This window comes from Hevea brasiliensis, chromosome 2 (genome assembly GCF_030052815.1).
Source record: "Hevea brasiliensis isolate MT/VB/25A 57/8 chromosome 2, ASM3005281v1, whole genome shotgun sequence".
In the NCBI taxonomy this organism is placed as follows: Eukaryota; Viridiplantae; Streptophyta; class Magnoliopsida; order Malpighiales; family Euphorbiaceae; genus Hevea; species Hevea brasiliensis.
The window spans coordinates 4,422,653-4,447,040 of NC_079494.1; the positions used below are offsets into that span (position 1 = coordinate 4,422,653).

The 24,388-nt window shown below is 26.8% G+C and overlaps 2 protein-coding genes across 2 annotated transcripts in view; both read left to right on the forward strand.

Annotated features, from left to right (window-relative positions):
* LOC110649113 (uncharacterized) overlaps positions 1-24,388 on the forward strand; it is a 94,247-nt gene that overhangs the window by 25,901 nt on the left and 43,958 nt on the right. The gene's annotated exons all lie outside the window — the stretch shown is intronic.
* On the forward strand, positions 21,212-23,158 carry LOC110652077 (calcium uniporter protein 4, mitochondrial). Its single transcript, XM_021807577.2, has 2 exons — positions 21,212-21,864; positions 22,284-23,158. Exons 1-2 carry the CDS (start codon positions 21,295-21,297, stop codon positions 22,776-22,778), a joined length of 1,065 nt encoding a protein of 354 aa, XP_021663269.2. The 5' UTR covers positions 21,212-21,294; the 3' UTR covers positions 22,779-23,158.

A 24,388-nucleotide genomic window follows, 5' to 3' on the forward strand; every position in this document is an offset into this window, starting at 1 on the left:
TATCTCATGGCCAAATTACATCTTCTACAATTTCTACAGTAATTTTGGTATTTGTCTTCTTTTCCTCTTCTTTACAAAGAAATAACCGATGGAGAATGAGGTAAGCTAATTAATTTCTTGAAATAATGCCAAGAAAAAGCAATAATTACATCCATAAAACAGTAAGCAACATAGGACATATGAGACCACGATGCCATAAATCACCACTAATATGTACCACCACAATTAAATATAATCTCACAAATGTCGGGTGCCACTAAGGAAACTACCACATCTTTTCTACCGATGAAGTTGATGTTATGTAATTTTTATATATCCTGCTTATGCAACATTTCCATTAATTAATTTCTCCTTTTTTCCTTCATTTTATGATTTTTTTTTCCTATTTAAGATGTAATGCATCGTAAACTTATGAAACGATATGAATTATGAAACTCACTTATTAAATATATAAATTTTACATTAATAATTATTGATACCTAGGTATCTAAATGATAGACCCGTAAATTGAGTATTATTTTAAGGGAAATAATAGCACCTGAGTATTTTCTAAGCATATACAATTACCCGAGTACTTTTGTGAGATGTGCAACTGTTTTTGAAATTTAGGGTTAGAAGTTTTGTTAGTAGTCATGAACCAGGAACCGTGCTAGGGATGGGCCAAGAGGAGCATTGGGCACCCCTGAAATTTTAAAAATTTTCAAGGTTTTAATGGTAATTTTTCAAAATTTTTTTTTTATTCTTATATTAAATTTTGATGAGTATGAAATCTTGAGGATTTTAAAAATTTTAAGTGAGTTTAATAGTAATTTTATATAAATTTTATTTTATAGTTATGAAATAGTTATTATCATTAGTTATTCAATCCTTTCAATCAACACCTAAATAAATAATTTATTAATAAATCATGCATTTTAATTGGACTTCCCTAAATCAAAATTCTAACTCTGTCACTGTTGTGAACTGTACTAGTGAATGAGAACCAAATTAAGCCACTTCTCTCACAGGATGGTGAGAATAGGAGACCAAAGTAAACTTTATACTTTGGTACCTAGATGAGAGAAGAGTAAAGGATAGGCTAAAGGGTGTTAATCTCTATCTTACTTGAAATGGCAGGCATCTATTTATACAATAAGTGAACCAATAATAAATGAGCACGTGTAAGGCTATTCTCAAATAGGTTGTCCTAACAGTTGAAATTTGCACCAAAGGTCTAATCATAAAATTTTAAGATAATAATGACTCTAACATATCTGAGATGATATAAACTAGGGGTATCAAAGTAAATTTATAAAATAATTAATTTGTTCGATATGTTTATCAAGGATAACAGACTAATCAACTTGTTTTTTTTAAGTAATTATTAAAAAATAGGTCAAAAGATAGCATAATTTACCCTTAAATGAGGAATAATTCAGATTAAAATAATCAAAATAAGAAGTGAGGTATTTTATATCTAATAATCAGAGAAATATGATCATTTATATAAAGAACATATTTCTTACTTAAAAATTCAATTAACTATATTATATTATATATATATATATTATATTTTAAATTCATAATAAATTATATCTAATCATTAGCAAAATACTTATCTTTTGTTAACTATTTTAATTCTACAACATTAAACAAAACATACAAGAGCCTCTTAAGTGATGTCATTGGCAAAATATATATAAAACCAAACAGAAATTGATAGTGCATTTCTCATCTGGCAAATCCATCAGTGATAGGAGGATTTCTTTATTCTCACATCCCATCATCCATTAATTCTCCTAAAACATAAAAATTGAAATGCATGGTGGGTGAGTGGACCTAGTAGGATCAAAGCTTCATTTTGTCACCAAAATGCCAGGACCACCCAGTGGGCTTACGTAGATTCGTTTTAATAGAAAGCAAGTTTTTTAATTAATTAAATCCACTCCATGGAGAGAAATTATCAAGAAAATGATATTTTACAAGTTGAAATATACCATCATGCCCATCAATTATTGACATGTGGAGCCTTAAATTTCATCCCTATATTTATTTGTAAATTTTAATTTAATTTATGTTCAATTTTTTATTTAAATTAATTCAAATATAGTTTTTTATTTATTGATTTTTAAGTTAAATTTTTTAATTTAAATTAAAAAATTAAATTTATTAAATTTAATTTACATTAAAATTTATAAATTAATTTAAATAAAAGTTAAAAACTGTCTAAATTAAATTTTTTTTTTATTTGTAGGGGCTAAATTGAACATTCCACCGAAAGTTGAAAAAAGCGGTGCAGAGCCAGTGCCACGGAGGATTCCCACCGAGAGGAATACCCTTAACTTTGGGAAAGCTTTCCCCCAACAATTCTAACATGGGATTCTGCCGTCTGTTCTGAATTAGTATAGGGCACGACATGAGAAAGGAACCCAAAAATCAAGAATTTATGGGCAAAATGCGTATTCAAATGCAAAGTTGTAGAAGAGATGAAGTGGGTGGAGGGTTCACATGCTGTACTTTTCATGTGGGAAAATGGGGGTAGTAGACTTCCCACTAGTTTCTATACAATTCCTTACCCACACACATGTACAACACACATATAATGGAATCCAACAACCTTCAATCTGCTTGCCTAATGTGATTCCCTGCAGCCCTCCCCAATTTGTTGGGATTCTTTAATTCTTATTCAGTGAATTAACAAGGACGATTCTTATTACGGGTTAATTTCTCTGATCATTCCTTTGATGTATTCTACTTATGCTTTGATTCCTGAGTCACCCATCTCCTCTTCTATCGAAATTCTCTGCCAATAGGGTCTTGGGGATTGAATTATGGTCCACCCACCAACTAATTAAGGTCTATTATTAATAATGTCATTATGGTTATACATAATGGTTTCACCTTTGGGTTTTACCCAAATTCTGCTTTTTATTACTCATGGTCGTAACATATTATCTTCCATGGATATATTATAAATCTTAAGTAAAGAAAATATCTTGTTGATTAATTTATCCTGAAATGTTTGATTTACTAAAAAGATGTCACTCACAGATTAAAATACATCTTGATTTGCAAGTGATACTAGAGCATGATTCCTTAATTAATGAGTTTTAGTCTAATAGTATTAAAGTTGTTTTCAGCATTTTATGATTTTAAGCAGAAATGGTAATTATTCTTAAATTCACCTCACACTCAATTAAATTTTTTCGATTTTGATACTATGTGAGGTACAAACGCCAAGACCATCTTTTCCATCTAAATTTCCGTAACTCATTCTGATAATAATTTTTTTATTAAAAATTAATTTATTTTTACATATTTAAGTTTTTAATTATTATAACTTTAAAAAGAATATATGTATATTATTAGGATAATGTTTAAAATTTATATTTTTAATTTATAATTTATTTTTTAATAAATAAATTGATATTTTATAATGACATATTAAAATAAAAAATAAAAAATAAAATCACATGAGGAAATTCACATCTTCTCACCCCAACCTCAATTTTTTATGGGATATAGATGGGGAGCGATCTCCTCCTCTGATTCATTCCGTTGTCATTCCTAATCTCAAATTCAAATTTCATTTGGAGCTGATTACAAAAAAAAGTAATATGATTTTCGTAAAATAGAAGAAAAAAAAAGCATGGATATCATGAGGCTGAAAGCAAGATGCAGTTAGGTACATAAAATCAGAGAAATCCCTTAAGGAATTCTCAATGAAAAAAAAAAAATTATTTCAATATGTTTATGTAACAAGCACACATGGCTTGATGGAAGAAAGTTAAGAATTAATGAATGCTAATTAAGTAGAGAAAAGTATAATGATCGTTCAGCAAGCAAATATGAGATGAATAATTGCTCTCTTTCTCTCATTCTCTTTGCATGATGTTAATGCATACGTAAAAGGTGGCGCAAATGCAGAAGATTATTAGACAATTAATATCTCATTTTTCCCATTTTACTTATATAATTAAACTTGCTACTATATAGGGATGCATAATTAGGGATGAAGAAAATCATATCAACTTTATATATATATATGGACATCTTTTAATTTATTTTTCTTTCGTTAATTATAAAAAAAAGTAAATATTTAGTTTGAGAAATTTTTATTTAGACTCGATTTATTATGATTATAGGACATAATATATTTAGGCCATGTTTGATTATATTAGTTATTTTAATAGCTGTCAGCCATTTACTAGTTGTTAGATATTAGCTGCTAGTAGTTAGTTATTTATATAATAATTTAAAACTATCAGTGATTTTTTATTTATATAATAATTTAAAGCATAAGTATTTTGTAAAAATAACCGTTAGATTAGTTATTAAATATAAAAATAATAGTATCATTTTATTAACTCTTATTAAAATACTCACTCAACTTGTAAAAATTAAGAGGGTAACTTTTCATAAATCGCTCTGTCAACCTCTAAATACTACTATATATATTATGCTGAATAGTATAAATAAGAGAGATTATAATTTGATTAGAGTCAAAATACTAAACACCATCTTAAAAGTTATTGTCGAACAAAATTTTAGGGTAATTTATATATAAAATCGGTAAAATTTATATATTTATATCTTAAATTTATAATAAATAAATTTAGATAAAACTTTATTATATATCATATTTATACATTTAGAAGAAGTTAACTCTATTTCATATATATTCATTTATGTTGTGTTTAGATTGAATGAAAATAAGAAAGAAAGGAAAATTTGAGAGAAAAATAATCTTATTTTATACTCAATTGTATTTAGTTAAAGAGAAAAATAAGGAGGAAATAAAATTTTTAAAAGAAAATAAGAGTTAGATTCTACTTTTATTTTCTCTCTAAATTAGAAAAAAAAGTAGAAGGAAAATGTTTAAAATTACAAAATATTCCTATATTTTTTAGATTTTTTTTGAACATCTAAAAGTAATATTGTAATTTTATTATTTAAAAAAATAACTTTCTTCTCAATATTTTCCCTCTTAATTCAAACATAAAATAAAAAGGTTATTTTTCTATCTAATTATTACATTTTTTTATTTTATTTTCATTGTTTTTTTCCTCCCATTTAAACATAGTGGAAGATAAAATTTTATTTTAAATTAAAAATTAATTGATAAAATTTACGATTATATTAAAAAACGTGCTTTTTATTTTTATTTTCTCTGATGGTGTTATAATCATCTTTTATTGTCAATTTTAAAAATATAAAGAGAGAAAAATAGTTGAAAATGATGATTTGTTAATGCTAAAATAAACAAATTAAAGAGAACGCATCATGTAATACCTTATAACAATAAGACATTAAATTAAATTAAATCGATTTAAATTAAAAAAAATTAAATTAAATTGAATTAAATAAATTATTTTTTAAATAAATTAATTTAATTTAATTTGATTTGATTCTATTCTAGCTTCATTATTTCAATTTAAGTTATATTTTTTATTTTTAACTCTCATATAAAATTTAATTATAAGTAATTAAAAATAAATTATTCAACTCAATTTGATTTGATTAATTTTTTTAAAAAATTAAATTAAACCGAATCATTCAAATTTCTTCAAATAAAAATAGTTAATTTTTTAAAAAATTGAATCAATTTTCTAAGTCAAATTGATTCATTGATTTTTAAACTTGAACCAAAATCAGCTTACTCCTGGCTAAACCGAATTAAATAATTTAAATTTTTCAACAAAACATATCAATTAAAAAATAAATTATTCAATTCAATTTAATTTAATTAATTTTCTAAAAAATTAAATCAAATCAAATAATTTAAATTTCTTGCGGGTTGGACTCAATTACTGTTCAATTGGAATCTGATTTCCCACCCGTATTTGTATAATCTTTTTCTTTCGTGAGGGACAAGCAACTACAGTGCCATCGCACATGTCTCAATAAATAATTAAACACCATGTTTGAAAACTAATTTCTCTAATAAAATTATTGAATTTTAGTTTTTTTATGATATTAAAATATTTTTTAAAAATATTAATAAAATATTAGATTCATACTATGAATAATTTTATAGTGTTTTATATTATTAATTAATTTTTCTTCATTTTAATAAAATTATAATATATTTTAGTCTTAATTGAAAAAAATATATTAAATTTATTTAATTTAAAATTTAAATTTATTTAATTTTTAATTAAAAATACAATAGTTTATTTAAATTTTTTTATTAAATTTATCATATTTAATTATTAATTAAAAAAATTATTAAATATAATCGATATATATATATATTTTATAATTATATAAAATTTATTTTTATATTAAAAAAATAACATATTTTTTCATAAAAAAAATATTATTTTTTAATAATTTTTATGTATTTAATAAATACCCAATTTGAGGTCCTATTTTGTCCTCTCATAGCACGTGCATGTGCCGTGTATCGCGGACTCTAGGCGTGAAACGCTGCAAGAAATTGAAAATGTGCCGTACATAACATGTCGTGTAACGTGTTTGAGTGGAAATACCATGTTTCATATGTTGTCGGTCTCGCCCCTACTTGCCAATATATATATATATATATATATATATATATATATATATATATATATATATATATATATATATATATATATATATATATATATATATAATTAATACTCTTTTAATATATTTAAAAAATATTTTTTTCAACTATAATTTTAATAAAAATATCCAACAGACTTTTAGGGTTATTTTTAAAATTAAAATTTTAAATTTATTTTTTAATCGAAATTAATAATATTTAAAAAAGAATAATTATATATTTTTTATTTTTAATATTATATATTTAAATTATTCACATAAAATATTACATATTAAAAGATAATGATCTAGAAAAAAGACTTGGCTTCCATTGTTTGTATTGGAAACTCCAAGAGTTAATTAAACAAAGTCGGCCTATTTTGGCATTAGCATGTTAGGATTATAATCAACCTTTCAAGCAGAGTGTACGATTTTCCAACGTAGACATTATTTAAACCAGCGTTGCATTGCATGTTGTTTTACTCATTTGGTATATTTATTATTTATTTTTTATTATATAATTTTTTAATAATAAAATTATTGTAATACATTAACTTTTAATAATTAAATAAATTTAATAATTTATTTTCATAATATCAATCTATCATTATTGTATTTTACTTTTAATTAAAATTATGTTATATTTGTATATATACCTTAAACTTTTAGACAATTAAAAATTAATAAAATTCATTGAAAACATTAAATTAAATTAAAATCCACTTTTTATATAAATTATTATTTAATGATATTATAATTATTATATGTAATTTTAAAAAGATTTATTGTATTATATTATCTATTATTTTTTAATGGGCATGTTATTTATACTCATCGTATATATTAGTAATTTAATTTTTTTATATCTAATTTTCTGTTAATTTTTTGCATGACAAAATATTATCATAATAAATTATTTTCAATGATTAGTTAAATTTATTAATTCATTGTCATAATATCAAATTATCATGTCTGTATTTTACTTATAATTAAAGTTTTAATAATTATTTTTAATTGATTTGATTTTATAATATAATTTAAAAAAATATCAAATAATTAATAATACTTAAATTTTTATTTTATATTTATTATTATATTAAAATTTCATTAGAAACCAATTATATTAAATAATAAAAAAACCATTTTGATGACAATGTGAAAAGTAAAATAATAATAATTTTCAATCTCTACATTACATTTTGACAATTTTTATTCATTTGTAGATTTCATATTAGCTATATAATGTTTTTAATTCTATTTTATACAAAAATTAAAATTACTTGTGTAACACCCCAAAAATTTTAAATTTATGAGCATTTTTGGTATTTTAATTTTATTTAAATTTTAGAAATTTTTTTGAGATTTTTCGGATTTTAAAAATCGGGTTCGATTTTCCGAAAATATAAACTTTGATGAATTTTAAAAATTAATTTAAAGACCACGTGGCAAAACTAAAAATATATTTGGAGTCTACGTATTTTTCTGAGTTTTCTGGAATTTTTTTCGAAATTTTTGGACCTCGTTTTCGGTCCCGAGGCAGAGTAAAAATTCAAAATTTTGTATTTCGAATCGAATCGGCCGAATCGAACCGGACCGTATCGGACCGGTCGAATCGGACCGGCTCCCTTCCCTTTTTTTCTTCCCCGCGCGCGTTGTTCCCTCTTCCTTTTCTCTCTCTTTTCTCTCTCCTCCCTCCCCTGGCCACCACCTCCCACCACCCGGTAGCGCCGCCACCTCCTCCCCGGTAGGCCACACGCCGAGCAGCTGCGCGAATTCCCTTCCTCGCGTGCGCGGCGTTTCGGCTTCTCCGACCAAAATCCGATCGATCCGGCCACCAATTGGACCGGGTCTTGTGTCTAAAATCATCTACTCGGCGAGAGCTTTCCATAGACACCAAGAACGCCGAAATCCATCGAGCGGTTTGTCCGATTTTTGCTCGGGAAGATTTTAGCCCATTTCGAATTTTGGGCTAGATTTCTCGAAAACCGTGAATCCCACGAGAAAACCGAGGGTACCAGCACGCTCCACTCGTCGAGAGCTTCGCGGCGACATAAATTTCAAAATTTTCCGACACCGTTTTTCGGTGGGTCCCACGGAACTTCGCAGTATTTTTCCGAGCATTTAATGAGCTTAGAAAATTCTGAAAAATTTATTTACTAACCCCCATGTTATGGGCTGCGTGTAGGTATCCTCAATTCGCGGAAATTCGACAGTTGACCAGGTCTATGAAATTCCGGCCAGACAGACCCGTTACCGAAAAAGTCTCCGAATTGGACCGAGGTTTTGGCTAGCCCCCCATTGTCAAACGTCCCGAGCGCGTTCCCGAAGTCGGAATCGGCAAAGGTAAACCCGAACCTTGCTTTTTCGTAATTTTCTAGTGCTTAAATAGGATTAAAAATCCATAAAATATTCGTGGTAGCTTAGAAAATTATTATTCTTTTTGCAATAGCTTAGTAATATTGCTAAGGACCGCGGGGCAAAGTTTTAGAATTTTTAGAGCTTATTTGGGTAATTTTTGCAAAAATGATCAATTATAGGGACTAAATTGAAATTTTACATGTTGTGATGGATGATTGATTTGGTGGGCCTAGGAGGGACTGTGTGATGTGATTGAGTTGTGGACATATGGATTGTGAACATAGAAGTGTGTTTTGAGCCATTTTGCAGGTTGGGTAGGTCCTAGGTATAGGGGAGACCCTGTCGGATTTTCAACACGACTTAGGACGTATTGGTCTTTTTCTTTGTTTGTATTGAGTCAAATTTATTAAATGATTGTAATAAAATTGTCAGGTGAGCCGGGACAGCCTTCTTCCTCCGCCCAGCCGCCACAGTGATTGTCATCAAGTCTGTGAGTAAAATATTAATTTTAATTGTAATTTCGATATTATTATATGTCCAGCATGCTCATGCATCACTTATATGCATATATTTATGTAGTTAAACTCTAGGCACTATTTATGATGCATTGATAACTGTTAAAGTGCCATGATGTTGTTGTGGTAATTTGGAGCAGTGTGCGTGTGTTGGCGTGCGTGTGATGTGGTGTGAACTATGGATAGGACGGGTAGTCACGGCTTGAGTTCTTCGCTGGGACCCGATCCTTCGAGGGGTAGTCACGGCTTGAGTTCTTCGCTGGGACCCTTGATTTGGTTTATTAAGCGAAAGTCCGGCTTGAGTTCTTCGCTGGCACCAGGTTGGATTTAAGAGAGCTGTATAGGGGATCAGCTCCCATATGTTATGATTGATGCTACAGGGTGCGTGAGTGCTCCAAATTACCTTTTTGATGTTATGATGTGAAAATGTTGTTGATGTTGCATTTCACTCTACAGGGTGCATTAGTTTTAGATAGTTATAGAGATTATGGTTAAAATTGATATTTTACTCTCTGAGTCGAACGCTCACTCCTGTTCAATATTTTTTCAGGCTACAGGAGGATTTTATTTTGGTTAACCTGCTTTTCTCCTTCGCAGGTTGTTTATCGATATTTGTGTAATTTTATTTACTCATAGAATTTTCGCATGTGTTATAAGTATTTATTTGATTATGGTCTGTAATATTATTATCATGTTGGACCTGTAAACGTATAATGATATGCATGTTTGATGGATTGGATGAGGGAGCTGAGCTCCCATTTATTTTTATGAGGATATGACTATGTGGAGGGTGAGCTGAGCTCCCCAATTGAGTATTTATTATGTTTACAGGTCGGGTGAGTCGAAAACTCCCCGTTGGAAAGTCCATTTTATGACCAGACTCTGTCCGTTTGTTTTCTTGATATTGGGCCCAAATGGGCCTTAGAGTTGGGTTAATGAACAGTTAGGCTTACTACGGGCCTCGAGGGCTTTAGGCTGGCCCAGGTCCTAGTGCCGGTCCGGCCCATAGATTGGGTCGTGACAACTTGCTTTTAATAAATAAATAAAAAAATAACAAAAAATAATTAACTAGAATTTTTAAGAAAAAAATAAATTTAAAATTAATATTATTGAAATGTGGTAATAATATATTCATATCACTAAAATAGATCATATTCTTCCAAATATAAAAAAATAAATTTAAATTAAAAAAAACAATGATAAAAAATTCATGCTTGCCAATCAACGAGTATTTGGTATGAATGATTCAACATTCTTATCTTTTAAGAAAAATCAAGTATTGAATTTTCATAAATGAAGAAGATACTCATTAAAAGTACTTTACCTTTTAATATGTTAACTCGATACAAGTAAAATTAATTTTGATCTATTAAATTGAGATATCTGTAGAATATATATATATATATATATATATATATATATATATATATATATATATATATATATATATATATATATATATATATATATATATATAACATGCTGGCCATAATTGATAAAACAATTGTTCTTGGTTTAAAGTGTCAATTTGGTATTATACAAAAGTCTCCTGTAAGATTTCCAATGAAATTCAAATAACTTAAAAATTTTAAAAATCAACTAATAGCAAACCATTATATCTATAAAATTTAAAAGAATAAATAGACAAAATATAGAATTTTAGATTCTGGTGTAATCTTTTCCATCCACAGGTGCTTGGAAAGTTTACAGGATTCTGCAGAAGTGATAGGTGGGAAGAATCTAAAAATTATGAATATACATGAATACAAAAATAGAAAAAAAATTATTACAATAAATATCAAAATTATGATTTGATTTCTTATATATATATATATGAAACTTCTTTAAGAATAAAATTTTTATAAGATTAAAATTTAATTTATATATATATATATTTTTATATATTATAATAAAATAATAAATTTTAATAATTAATTAAAAATCAATCTTTATGACATTTTTAATTTCAGTTCAAATTAAATATTTATTTTCTTAAGTATAAAACTTATGACTTTTTTAGAAAAACAATGGACAAATTAAATGTAATAAACTTATGGTTTTTTTTACTGTTTCTTGAAATTAAATTTAACTCAAATTTGATGCATTGGCCTAAACAAATCAAATGTAACTCAGTCTTGATGCATTGCCCTAAACTAAAAGAGAATTTTATTTATTTGTTTAAATTGTTTCTTTAATAGCAATCACGCTCAACATTAAAATTTTTTAGTTGTTTGTTGCCATTTTAATCTTTATTTTGGATTCTAAAATCATCTTTATAATTGTGAGGCTGCGGGTTTCCATGAAAACCAATCAAGAATTTATCATCGTGTCAAAAATTTAATAGTGTAATTTCAACTTCTTATAGTGTAGCAACTCAAGTGCTAGGAATCGTAGTAACCTTGAACAACGCTCCTCCCCAATCCCCATACAGCACCTGTCAGCATTGAAGTATACATGTTAATAAATAAAGAGTTAATTGACCCCTATTTTTATTATAATCTTTCACATAAATATATGTGTATTTTTAAATTGATCTCTTATAAATATAATTATTGATCCTTTTTTATATTAAAAAAATGACCTATATGCATAAGTTGTTTGAATATAATAGATAATTCTGCTCTTTTCAGATAAAAATATTTGATAGATTGATTAAATTTTAAACTATTAAATTTTAAAAATTAAACTTTTAATACATAAAAATTAATTTGAATTTTTTTTAATATGCATATTTCTTTTAATATATTTGCCCCCTAATTTTTTTTAATCTACCATTGTTTGTTAGGATTTGAATCCATGATCTCGATTCTGATAGGCTCAAGCACTTAGTAGATACGCAACTCTAACTCTTCGTAGAGTAATAGCTCAAAGAGCCATGAGGCGAAATAATCTAAACCGGATATTGAACAGAATATTGACTTGCCTGACTATATATATATATATATATTTTGAAATTACTAATTTGAAAAGTAAATATACTGTTTTCAATAATTATGAAAATTTATAAAAAAAACTTTCAATATAACAGACTTATAATTTTTGACACGAAAATTGTTTTCTTGCGGCCATATATCCTTTAATAAAAACATCATAAATCTTTGAATTTTTCTCAAACCCTTTGCCTCCACCTTCGCCTGAAGTTTGGTGCTTCTTCCACCTTTTCATCCCCGCATAACTCCTTAATCAAATACACGCGCGCGCACATATATATAACAATTTTATATGTACAATCCTATTTAAATACCACTATATTCATAAATTATTTTAAGATTCAATTTAAAATAAATATCAATAAATAGAGTTTAAGCACCGAAATATACATCGAATAGACATATATAGTGCCAAAAAAAAATCCCATATATAATTAATTTTCATTATTTTCCCAATTACTATTATTATTCAAATGATATCAAAACTTATTTAATTTTATATATTTTAATTAATATTTAGATATTTAATTATTATATAAAACGATTAAATTTTATTATTTAAAATAGAAATATATAAACATTTATAAATATTATTATAAAAATATATTTTTATATTTTATTAATTATTTATATACTCGATATATAAAATATTAACCCAACATGAGTATTATTTCTCAAATCCTAATTAGTCCCAAATCTGGTAATATATTATTTAAAACTCATTTTAATTAGGTTCGATTAAGTCAGATATTTGAAAAATACATGACTTATTATCATTCATAAATGTGTATTCCTCTTAGACCATCGAAGGTTAAAATAAAAAAATTTTATAATGTTAAGTTATTAAGAAAAAAAAAAGAAGAAATTTCAAATGTTATATAGTCATGAGTTTTCATTATGTCAATTTCATTTCTTCAATTTACTTGCTAAGATCTTAGAATTAAATGTCCTTATTAAAGGGTATTACAATAAGGAATTAACCCAACATGGGTCATTGTTCCCTAAATAGTGGACCTTGGCTTTGAATGTTGATTTTTATTTTTATTTTTATTTTCGAGAGTTGATTTTTATTTGTTATTAAAAAGTCTTAGCTATACAAATGTTGGAATCTCGTTTGCTGACATCACCTTAATCTTTGCTCTATCACTAATTCTTCAGCCAAATAAATCCCTTCTTCCCGCATCTGAGGAAGGCCGAATCTGATGGGGGTATTTTCGTCTTCTCAATCACTTCCCCGTCACTCTCTCTCTCTCTCTGTCTCACTCAGCCTCTACCTTCCCTCCATTTACGCGTAGTTGACTCGCGTGGGTAACACTGCCCATTTCCTCGCAATCTAATCGCTGTAACTTTATTTTTACCTTACGTACAAGGCTTATAAGGAAAGATTTGGTAAACAAAGGAAGAAATCTTTTTAAGTTTTGAACAATCTTTTTTTATTATTTCAAAAATTAATTACTTTCTTATTCTGTAGTTTAAAAGAGTATATTATTTTTTTAATAATTTAAATATTAAATTATGATAAATATTATATTTAAAATCAGATATTAAAATAAATAGAAAATATAATTTTTCAAAAATTTATTTTATTAAAATTTTATGTTAAGTTCTAAATGTGATCTTGCTAGAGTGAATACTAAAGATTTAATTTTCAATTTATAATAATTTCTGAAATTTGAAGTGATGAGTGAAATTATTTTAAATATATGTTAAGTCAGATAGAGAAAAGTAATAATTTATTTAAAATAATTATTATTTATTTAATTTGATTAAATTTTAAATCTGATATTTCTATAAATTATTATAGTAGGTAAGATATTATTGTCACTTTTTACTAGGGTGAGCATTTAATTGGTTTGATTTCGAATTGAATCGAAATAAAATTAAATTATCAAAATTATGTAAAATGAAAATTGGATCGAATTAAATTAATAAAAGAAATAAATTACATTGAACCAAATTAATTTAGCTTAATTTTGTTTATTAATTTCACATAAAAAGACTGTGGCTCAATAATACATAATAGTTCAAATCTCCAGCCAGGGCCAAGTCTTAACACAATTGTAACACTCTAAATTTTTAAAATACTTATTTTATGTATAAATATTAATATTTTATTTTATTAAAATTTTGAAAATTTATTTAGAATTTTTCAAATTTTAGAAATTGGGTTTAATTTTTTAAAGACAATAAACTTTGTTGATTTTTAAAAATTAGTTTAAAAATCACGTAGCAAAAATAAAAATATATTGAGACTCCATAAATTTTTTTGAGTTTTTTAAAATTTTTTTAAAATTTTTGGACATCATTTTTTGTCTCAAGGCAAAGTAAAAATTCAATTTAGGATATCCTGAATAGGACTGGAGGAATTGAACTGGACCGATCAAATCGGACCAACATTTTTTTTTTCCTTCTTCTTTCCCCGCATCGTGCCCGACCCTCTCCCTTTCCCTTCGCAATTTCTCTCTCCTCCCTCTTCCCCTCCCCGGCCAGCCACCACTTTACCTTCCTCCACTCGCAAGCACACCACCTGGACCGTCCCCCACAGCCGACTGCCGCTTCAGTGGCCAAAAAATGCACGTCAAATCCTCCCTTGCATGCGAGCTATAGCGCCTCATTTTCGGCCAAAATCCGGCCGATTCGGCTACCGATTGGACTAGGTCTTGTCCTAAACAACCTCTGCTCATTGAGAACTTTTCATAGACACCAAAAATACAAAATTTTCATCGAGTATTTCATTCAATTTTTGTCCGGAAAGTTTTTGCCCATTTTGACTTTTGGGCTAAATTTCTCCCAAAACTGAAATCCCACAGGAAATCCGAGAGTACTGGTATGCTCTACACGACAAGAGCTTCGAGAGGATATAAATTTCAAAATTTCTGACACCAAAATTTCAGTGGGTTCCACAAATTTTGCAATATTTTTTTCGAGCTTAAATTGAGCTTAATTAATTCCATAAATATTTTTTTCTAACTCCTGGTGTTATGGACTTCACGTAGGTACCCTTGTTTCTTGAAAATTCGACAGTTACTCAAGTCTGTAATTTCAGGCCGGGCAGACAGGCTGTCAGAACTACTTCAGAATCGGGTCAAGATTATAGGCTAACCTACCATTTTCAGACACCCTGGACGCATTTCAAGCGCCAGAATTGACATAGATAAACCCGAAACCTAAGTTTTCTTATTTATCGAGTGCCTAATTTGGATTAAAAATCTATAAAATATTTGCGATAGGTTAGAAAATTATAATTCCTTTTGCATTAGCTTAGTAATATTGCCAAGGACCTCAGGAAAAAATTTTAGAATTTTTGAAGCTTGTTTAAGTGGTTTTTTGCTAAAAAGTTGGTTCCGGGGGTTAAATTGTAATTTTCTCAGATTGTGAGTTTTAATTGATTTGGAGGGCTCAGGAGGGGTCATGTGTTATTGATATGTTATGATTGTGGGAAATTGAGAATTAAAAATGTTATTTGAACATTTTTGCAGGATGTGTATGTCTTAGATATAAGGGGAACTCTGCCAGATTTTCGATAAAATTTTAGGACTATCTTGTGATTTTCTATAGCTTTGTTTTAATTTGTTTATTGATAAATTTGATATATTGTTTAGGTGAGCCAGGACAGTCTTCTTCCTTCGACAGTCTTCTTCTTTCGCCTAGTCACTGTAATAACCTTTAAAGTGTTGTGAGAAGATATTTATTTTATGTACAATTTTAATATTATTATACTTTTGGCATGCTTATGCATCATATATATATATATATAGTTAAATATTAGGCATGCCCCGTAATACATTTGTATTTGATGAATAGTATTTTAGTTGCTGTGTTTTGATAATCTGGAGCTGTATGCGTGTGTCGGTGTACGTGTGGTGTGGTGTGATGGATATGGGTAGGACGGGCAAATCAGCTTGAGCTAGTCTCGCTTGGGGCCCGGTCCTTTTTGAGAAAGTTAGGGTGAGTACAGCTTTGAGTTGATCTCGTTAACCCCCGCATATGGATTATTAAGCGAAAGTCCAGTTCGAATTGATCTCGCTGGTAGGCCTTGAATTAAGAGAGCTGGATAGGGTAATTAGCTCCCCATATATGCATGTGTGAGTATGGGTTCGACAAGGGTGCGTGAGTGCTCCAGATTATCTTTGATGTAATTTTATGTGATTTATATGACTTGTATGAAAATGATACATTTCATCTCCAAGGATGCATTAGAATTAAATAGTTATAGAAATTATATGTAAAATAAATATTTACTCTCTGAGTCGAACGCTCACTCTTATTCACTATTTTTCTAGATTACAGGAAAGCTCTTTCCTTGAGTTTAACCCGCTTTCATTCTTCGCAGGTTTACTTGCTGTTAATTTTATATTTTCTACTATTAAATATAAATTCTAGTCCTCCGCATGTGTATAAATATATCATTTAGTTTGGGACTGTAATATTTATCAATTTGGGATTGTAATCTATAAATTTTATGTATGTATAATTGTGTGGTTAAATACTTATGATAGATGAGAGAGCTAAGCTTCCATTGATTTTATTTTTTATTATGGGTGATTGATGAGTGAGCTGAGCTCCCCAAATGTATTTTTATTGAGATTATAAGTCGGGTGAGTTAATAACTCCCCGTTGAATAGTCCCTTTTATGGTCTAACTCTGTCCAGTTGATTTCTTGAAATTGGATTCAATATGGACTTACTGATCCAAGTCCTAGTGTCGGTCCGACCCATAAATTGGGTCATGACAACAATAATTATTCAACAAAATATAAAAGTATAAATTGAACAACCTAAACAATAATTAATCCTTAATGAAAACAAAACCCAAAATCATTCGATTCATAAAAAACTCCACAAGGAATCAACAATCAACAAACAATCTCAAATCTGATAAATCAAATTGAAAGACAATTTAGGAAATGAAAATATAAAGAAACTGAAATTAGGATGAGAAAATGAAATTAAATACGATCAAAGTCACAAATTGAGAATATGAGATGAGAAACGACAAGCAATATTAAGACAACACTCAAAGGTTGTTGATTGCATCGCCCTAAGAGATTGTGATTGCATGATTGTGTCTGTAGGGTCAATTTTGACATCTCGAGATGAGATGAACAACATGTAAGCAGGAGGCTAGAAGCATTGAGAAAGACTCAAATGTTAGGTGCAAAGACTCAAATGTTAGGTACAAATTAAGCAAACAATGAAAAGGAATCAACAAGAGTGCTAGAGAGTAGTAAATCAAGCAAATGATGAAAAAAAGCCAAGAAACTAGATACATAACTCAAAGTAATTCTTTGATTTAGAACTCAAAGTCAATGATAATGGTGGAAGGGATCAACAATGAAAGGCGAGATGGAAAGGGATCGATAAGCAATGGTGACACACATTGTGATGGAATGCGCGACAATGAAGGAATCAAAGATTTGTAATAGCAAAATGGAGGGTCAAAGGAATCTCGATTAGGAAATGGTTCAGCGAAATGGAAAATAGTAATTCTTATCTACACCTGAGTGTATACATTTAACCAATCAATAATTAAATTTGTCATTTTGATTAAAATTATGATAGATCACACTTAAAAATACATATAAATAGTTTTCTATTAGTTAAATGTTTATACACTTTGGTGTAGCTAAAAAATTTCTAATGAAAAATACTGAAATAAGATGGGGGAAGAGCCATGCTTGCTAGTACTTAAGAAGCTCAGCCTTCAAGGTTCAGATGTTGAAGTCTCTTTACTTGGACTATTAGGCTAGACATGACTCAATTGGAAGCCCTTGTTTAAATTGATCGATTCAATTTTTCAATTACTTTAGATTAATTAATCCAACTAAATAAAAAATTGAAGTAACTTGGAATCTAGCTATGGAATTGAGTAGCCAATCTAAAATAAACAAATTAATCAATTCAATTTAGTCTTTTAATTATACGCAAAAATTTATCACCCTTACTTTTCATTTGCTATATATATATAAATTAAAAATTATAAAAAATTTCTGTTAAATGATTTTTAAAAAATAAAATTTATAAAAGAAAAATATATATTTATATTATTAATATTTATAATAATATTTTTATTTCTTCAAAAAGTTGGTCCTTCATTCATGCTTGTATATATATTGAAGTGCATATAATATATTATTATAAATGCAATATATGTATTACTTTTAAAATTTTAATTATATTAAAATTACATTATATTTCAAAAAAATCATAAAAAAATATTTTTATAAAATTGATTTGAACTTTAATTATTTTTTATTGAGTATTTAGTATGATTAAGTATAATACGATTCTTGATTTAGCTATTAATAGAAAATTTGAACTATATCAATACAATAAAATAAATTTAGTCTAATATATTTTGCTTTTTACAATGTTTTTTTTTTCAATTCTTATCAATTTCTTTTATTTCATTCAAAAAAAATAAAAATATTGAACACTACTATTTTCAATGCTAAAAAGAATGAAAATAGAATAACATTAATAATGTAATAGTATAAATATAAATATAATTAATTAATATATTATTAATATTACTCATTTATTTATTATTAATACAAAAGATAATATTTTATAGAGGTGGTATAATGTTAGCTCCATGATAATAATTTTTTAAAAATCATTCTTGTAACAATTTAGATAAACATAGGAATAAATTTAATTATCTTTAATATTTTTTATTAGTATTAATCTTCAATTAAAATTAAATAAAATTCCTTTTAAGTTATTTATTTTTAAGAAATTAAAATTAATAATAATTTTTGGATGATTTATATTATTTTTATAAATTGTAGTTATTAAAATATTTAATTTTAATTAATATTCATAATTTTATAATGTTTCATTTGAATAAAAAGATTTTAAATGGAAAGCAATGTGCAAATAATAAAATATTTTAGAATATATATAATAAATGACTAATTGTAAATAAAAATTTGAAAAATTAGGTACTAATAAACTATTTTACTTAATATTATAATATAGTCAAATTATATTTTTTATTTATTAATTTCTTCTTTAGTTAATAATTTTTTATAAAATTTTATATTTAATTAAAGTTAAATATAAATAAGACTAAGAATTTTATTAATACTAAATTAAGAATTTAAATTTTTTTCAAACTTTAAAATTAATTTAAATTATAAAAATATAATTATAATTAATTTAAAAAATAAAAGACAATTTTGGCAAGGCCAGTATTATCCCTCTTCACACACACATACAGACCTTTATATTTATGGAGGCAAAATCCCTCTTTCTATAATTTCTCTCAAACTACATTTGTTGATTTTTTTTTTTACCAAATAATAATAAATTAACATTTTCATTTATAAGAAAAAGAAAAATGAAACTTCTTCTTTATATTTATTCTCTCTCTCTCCCTATATATATATATACTTCTTCTTTATATTTATTCTCTCTATATATATATATATATATTAGTCAATTAAATCAATTGATTATGTATAATATTATCATATTGATCATGTATATTTGCGTTAATTATGAAAACTATTATTTAATTGATTCAATTGAATATGTATTTGAGTTAATGAAATCAATTTGAACATGTGATATGTCATATTGATTATATATTTTAATCAATTGAATCTTTAATTGAGTCAATTGAATTAATTAATAATGTATAATGTCACATTAATCATATATTAATTATACAATTATCATTTAATTGACTCAATTAAATATAAATTTGAGTAAATTAAATCATTTTGAATATGTAATACATGACATTGATAATATATTTTAGTCAATTGAGCATTTAACTAAGTTGAATTAATTAATTATGCATAATATTATATTAATTATATGTATTTGAGGTAATTATAACAATTATCATTTAATTAATTTAATTGAATCAATTTGAATATGTGACATATCACATTGATTATAAATTTTAGTCATTTGAATTTTTAATTGAGTAAATTGAGTAAAAATACATTATTTATTTATACAAAAATAAATTATTTTTTTAATTGAATTCATTTGAAACTATAATATTAATTAATTATTTATTTATTATCATATATACATTGCTTGAGTGAATTTAATCAATTTAAATATTAAATTGAAAAAAAAGTATATATGATTCACTGTCGCTAATAAAAAAATATGATTTAAAATTAATTATAATATGATGATTTATGTAGAAATAATTAAATAAAGATTATAATTTAAAAAAAATACAAAAGAGATTTTTATATTTATCTAATTATTTTTTTATTTATATGAGTAATTTTTTTGCAAATCTAATTTACATGAATAAATGGTTTTTTATGAGGGTTGAGAGAAAAAAAAGTAGTTGAATATATATTGAAACTTGTGATATATTTGTATTGAGACTTATAATTTATATTAAAATTTAAATTTATAATAAATATAGTAGACATAATTTAAAATTAAAAATATTATTAAATAAATTTAAATTTTAAATAAAAATTTCAAATTATTTAAAATATTTATATATTAACATTTAACTAAATTATTTTAATTCATATTTATATGATACATCAAATTACTGATTATAATAACTTTTAAAGTAATTTTTATTTTATTAGACTAATTAATGTTTATTTAATATTATACTAGTTAAAATTCGGTTTGATTCTAATTAAACCTTAAACTTTCTATCATATATCTTAATTAGTTGATTTCTTAATCATATTTAATATTATAATTTACATGGCACATAATTTCCATAATGCTATAAGAAATTAGGACGAAATTAGCGTTTTGATTAAATGCTTTCAAATATTACCAACGAAAGGTTATTAATGTAATTACATAATAACATTTAATTAAATATAATTTTAATAAAATTGTTTCATTGGAAATGTATTTCACGATTCTCCTCTATTTTTGGACCTTATAAATACCCCCCCTGACCAGACCACTTTCGAGCATCCAAAAGGCAATTCATTCAAAGCTTTGAACGATCTACGCGCAGGGCTTCATCTTCTCCCTCTTCGAATGGCGCTTCGTAAATTACTCTCGAAGCGTCTTTCTGATACGTACAGACTGGCCTCACCGGCGGTTACTCTAGAACACCAAGCCACACTACCACCAAATGCAGCCAAAACCAACTTCCACACAGAGTACCTGACCTTGCCGGAATCCTCCGAGAAAGGATGTTTCCGGCGTTTCCTTCATCGGAAAGCCATCAACCAGTTGCCTGAGTTCCTCTCCCTGCCAGTCGGAGAGAAGCTGAGGGAGAAGCTCAAAGGCATCAACAATATTACCGGAGAACGGCTGCGCCTGGATGGACTCGCTTCTCCCGTGAAGGAAACGGTTGCCAAAGATCCTAATCTGTTTGGATTTTCGATTGAGGATGCGAGGAAACTTCTGAGGCTCTCTCTGGTGGAGAAGCTAAAAGCGAAGCTCAGGGAGATTCCGAGGAGCTCAATTTCGTACTCTGAGTTCGTTCAGATGTGTGTTGAGGAGTGTGGGAATGAAAATCAAGGAATTGAGTTTGCTAAGACGTTGGACCAGTCCGGAAACGTCATCGTTATGGGGAATATTGTGTTCCTCCGGCCCGAGCAGGTATTAAATTTAACATTTTCCCTTATTTTAAAAAAAATAGTAATATTAATAATAAATAAGAACCCATCGGCTCTGTCATTGGAAAAAGCTTGCGTGACTCGTATGTGTGGACCCAAATCGAGCTTGTCCCATCCAGGGACGTCTATATCTGTACCGTAAGGAATAGAATTATATGGAAATCAGTTGGATCTGATTCTTTGAAGCTGTGAGTGGCCTTGTTTAGTTTCTAGAAATGGGTTGCAAGTGGCATTCATGAAATTGTCTCAGGTCCACTTGCTTTCCTAGGCTTCTTCCCGGTGAAAAAGCCGAACGTGGTAGTGATATTCTGATTAAGCCCACTACTTTACCCGTTAAATTACCTAAAAATTTCAATAAATTAATATGCTCAACGATCTAAATTTGTTTTCTGTGATTGATAGGTGGCCAAATCAATGGAGAATATAATCTCTCAATCGATATCCACTCGTAATGACCCAAGAAGAAATGAACTGGAGCAAATGGAGCAACAAAAGGCCGTAATCGACCAAAAGGCCCGAAGCCAAGTTCGGGGTGAGCTTTATTGTGGATTGGGCTTCCTGCTGGTACAAACACTTGGGCTCATGAGACTCACTTTCTGGGAGCTCAGCTGGGATGTTATGGAGCCCATATGCTTCTTTGTCACCTCGCTTCATTTTGTCCTGGCCTATGCTTTCTTTCTTAGGACATCCGTTGAGCCTTCTTTTGAAGGCTACTTCCAGCGAAGGTTCAAGGCCAAGCAGAAGAAACTCATGCAAGTCCACAGCTTTGATATGGAAAAATATAAAGAGCTTCGAAAAGCGTTTTATCCAAACTTGGGTTATGGGCTTCCTCAGTCGGAACATTATAAGCAATTGAACCGCGATGAGGGAGCATTTCTTAGATCAATGCACCATTGAAATAAGTTAGTAAATTTCCAGCAATAAATAGTACAAAAGAACCAAAGTTTTGATGATGAACCTTGATGGACTGAGAAGTTTTGTTGAACTCAGTAATAGCCTAAATTCATTTTTGGAATCTGTACATTACAGGAGGAATAGGCCCTGATATATTGAACTTATATTTTGGAGGACAATCACCAGATTGGCCTGAGGACTTAGCACCAGAATCAGTTGTATCATGGTCGACATGTCAATTGTCCACTATGGTTATGCAATAGATTCCCCTGCTAAAATGTTCTTCATTTTCTCCTTTGTGAAGCGTACATGTCCGAATACAAGTACCTTAATTTTGTCTAATATTTCCTTCTTCATGGTAAAAATCAAATTCTTTTTTCAAACATTGGATACCTTATAGTAGATGTTAGGGTTAATTATTTAGTAAAGTTACTTAAAATTAACTTTAAATAATTTAAATATTTGGTTAAAAAGTATTTAAAAAAAACTTAATTTATCAAAATAACCAAAAAGATGTATATATTGTTGATATTTTAAAAATTATTAAGATAATATAATTTATTACTTAGTCAAAATATAGTTTTAAAATAAATAGATAAATCATAAGACTATTTTACTTATAATTTTTGATTTATTTTAAATAATTTTTTTAATTTAAAAGTCCAATCAAATATTAATCTGCTTATAACTTTATACTTATAAATAAATTTCACTGATTTATAAGTCAACCCAAATGCATATATAAATTATTATTTTAATATTAAAATAACTAAATAAAATTTAATAATAATTTTAATGCATTTCCATTTAAAATTAAATTATTTAAATATAAAACGTTGTACATTCCTTTTTTATATATAAACAGTAGGGCTAACCTACATAAAAGTTATGAGAGTTATAGTAATTAACCTTAAAAATTAAATCTTTAATCTTAACTTTTGGAGTCATTTTTTAAAATTAATAAATTGAAATTACACATTTTTTAAATTTGATAATCTAAAATTATAAATTATAATAATGAAAATTAAAATTAAAATTTATTAATTTCTTAATAAATTGATTTTTTTTAATTATTGGAAAATAAAATATTTTAATCAACATAAATAAAAATTATATTTTTATAATGTTCTAATATAAATTTAATTTAATATAACCTAATATAAATTTCAAGTTGTGTCAAAAACAAGTAGCATATGATATAAATAAATAAAATTAAACATATATTATAATATTAACAATAATATATTTATTATTATTATTTAAATACAATTTTAATTCAAATAATTGATTTTTTGGTTAATTGAATTTATAATCAATTTACTTAATAATAAATATGTTAGCACGTATCTATTTCCACAACTTAATTTTTTAGGGTAATAATGTAAAATTATTTATAAGTAGAAAATATTTGAATCCAATTAAAAATAATTTTTCATATTTAATAGTCCTCTTGTTATTTATTTTAAATAAAAGAATAAAATAAAAAATAGTATATGTATATATATATATATATATATATTATAAATTAATTATAGTTGAAGTTCTCAATTTGTATATATTTATAAAAAAATTAATATGAGTATACTAATTTTTTATACGGTAATTAAAAATTA

Coding starts and splice junctions, on each gene's coding strand:
- LOC110652077 (XM_021807577.2), top strand. CDS start 21,295: ATGGCGCTTCGTAAATTACTCTCGAAGCGTCTTTCTGATACGTACAGA. Junction 21,865..22,283: donor TGTTCCTCCGGCCCGAGCAG/GTATTAAATTTA, acceptor TGTGATTGATAG/GTGGCCAAATCAATGGAGAA.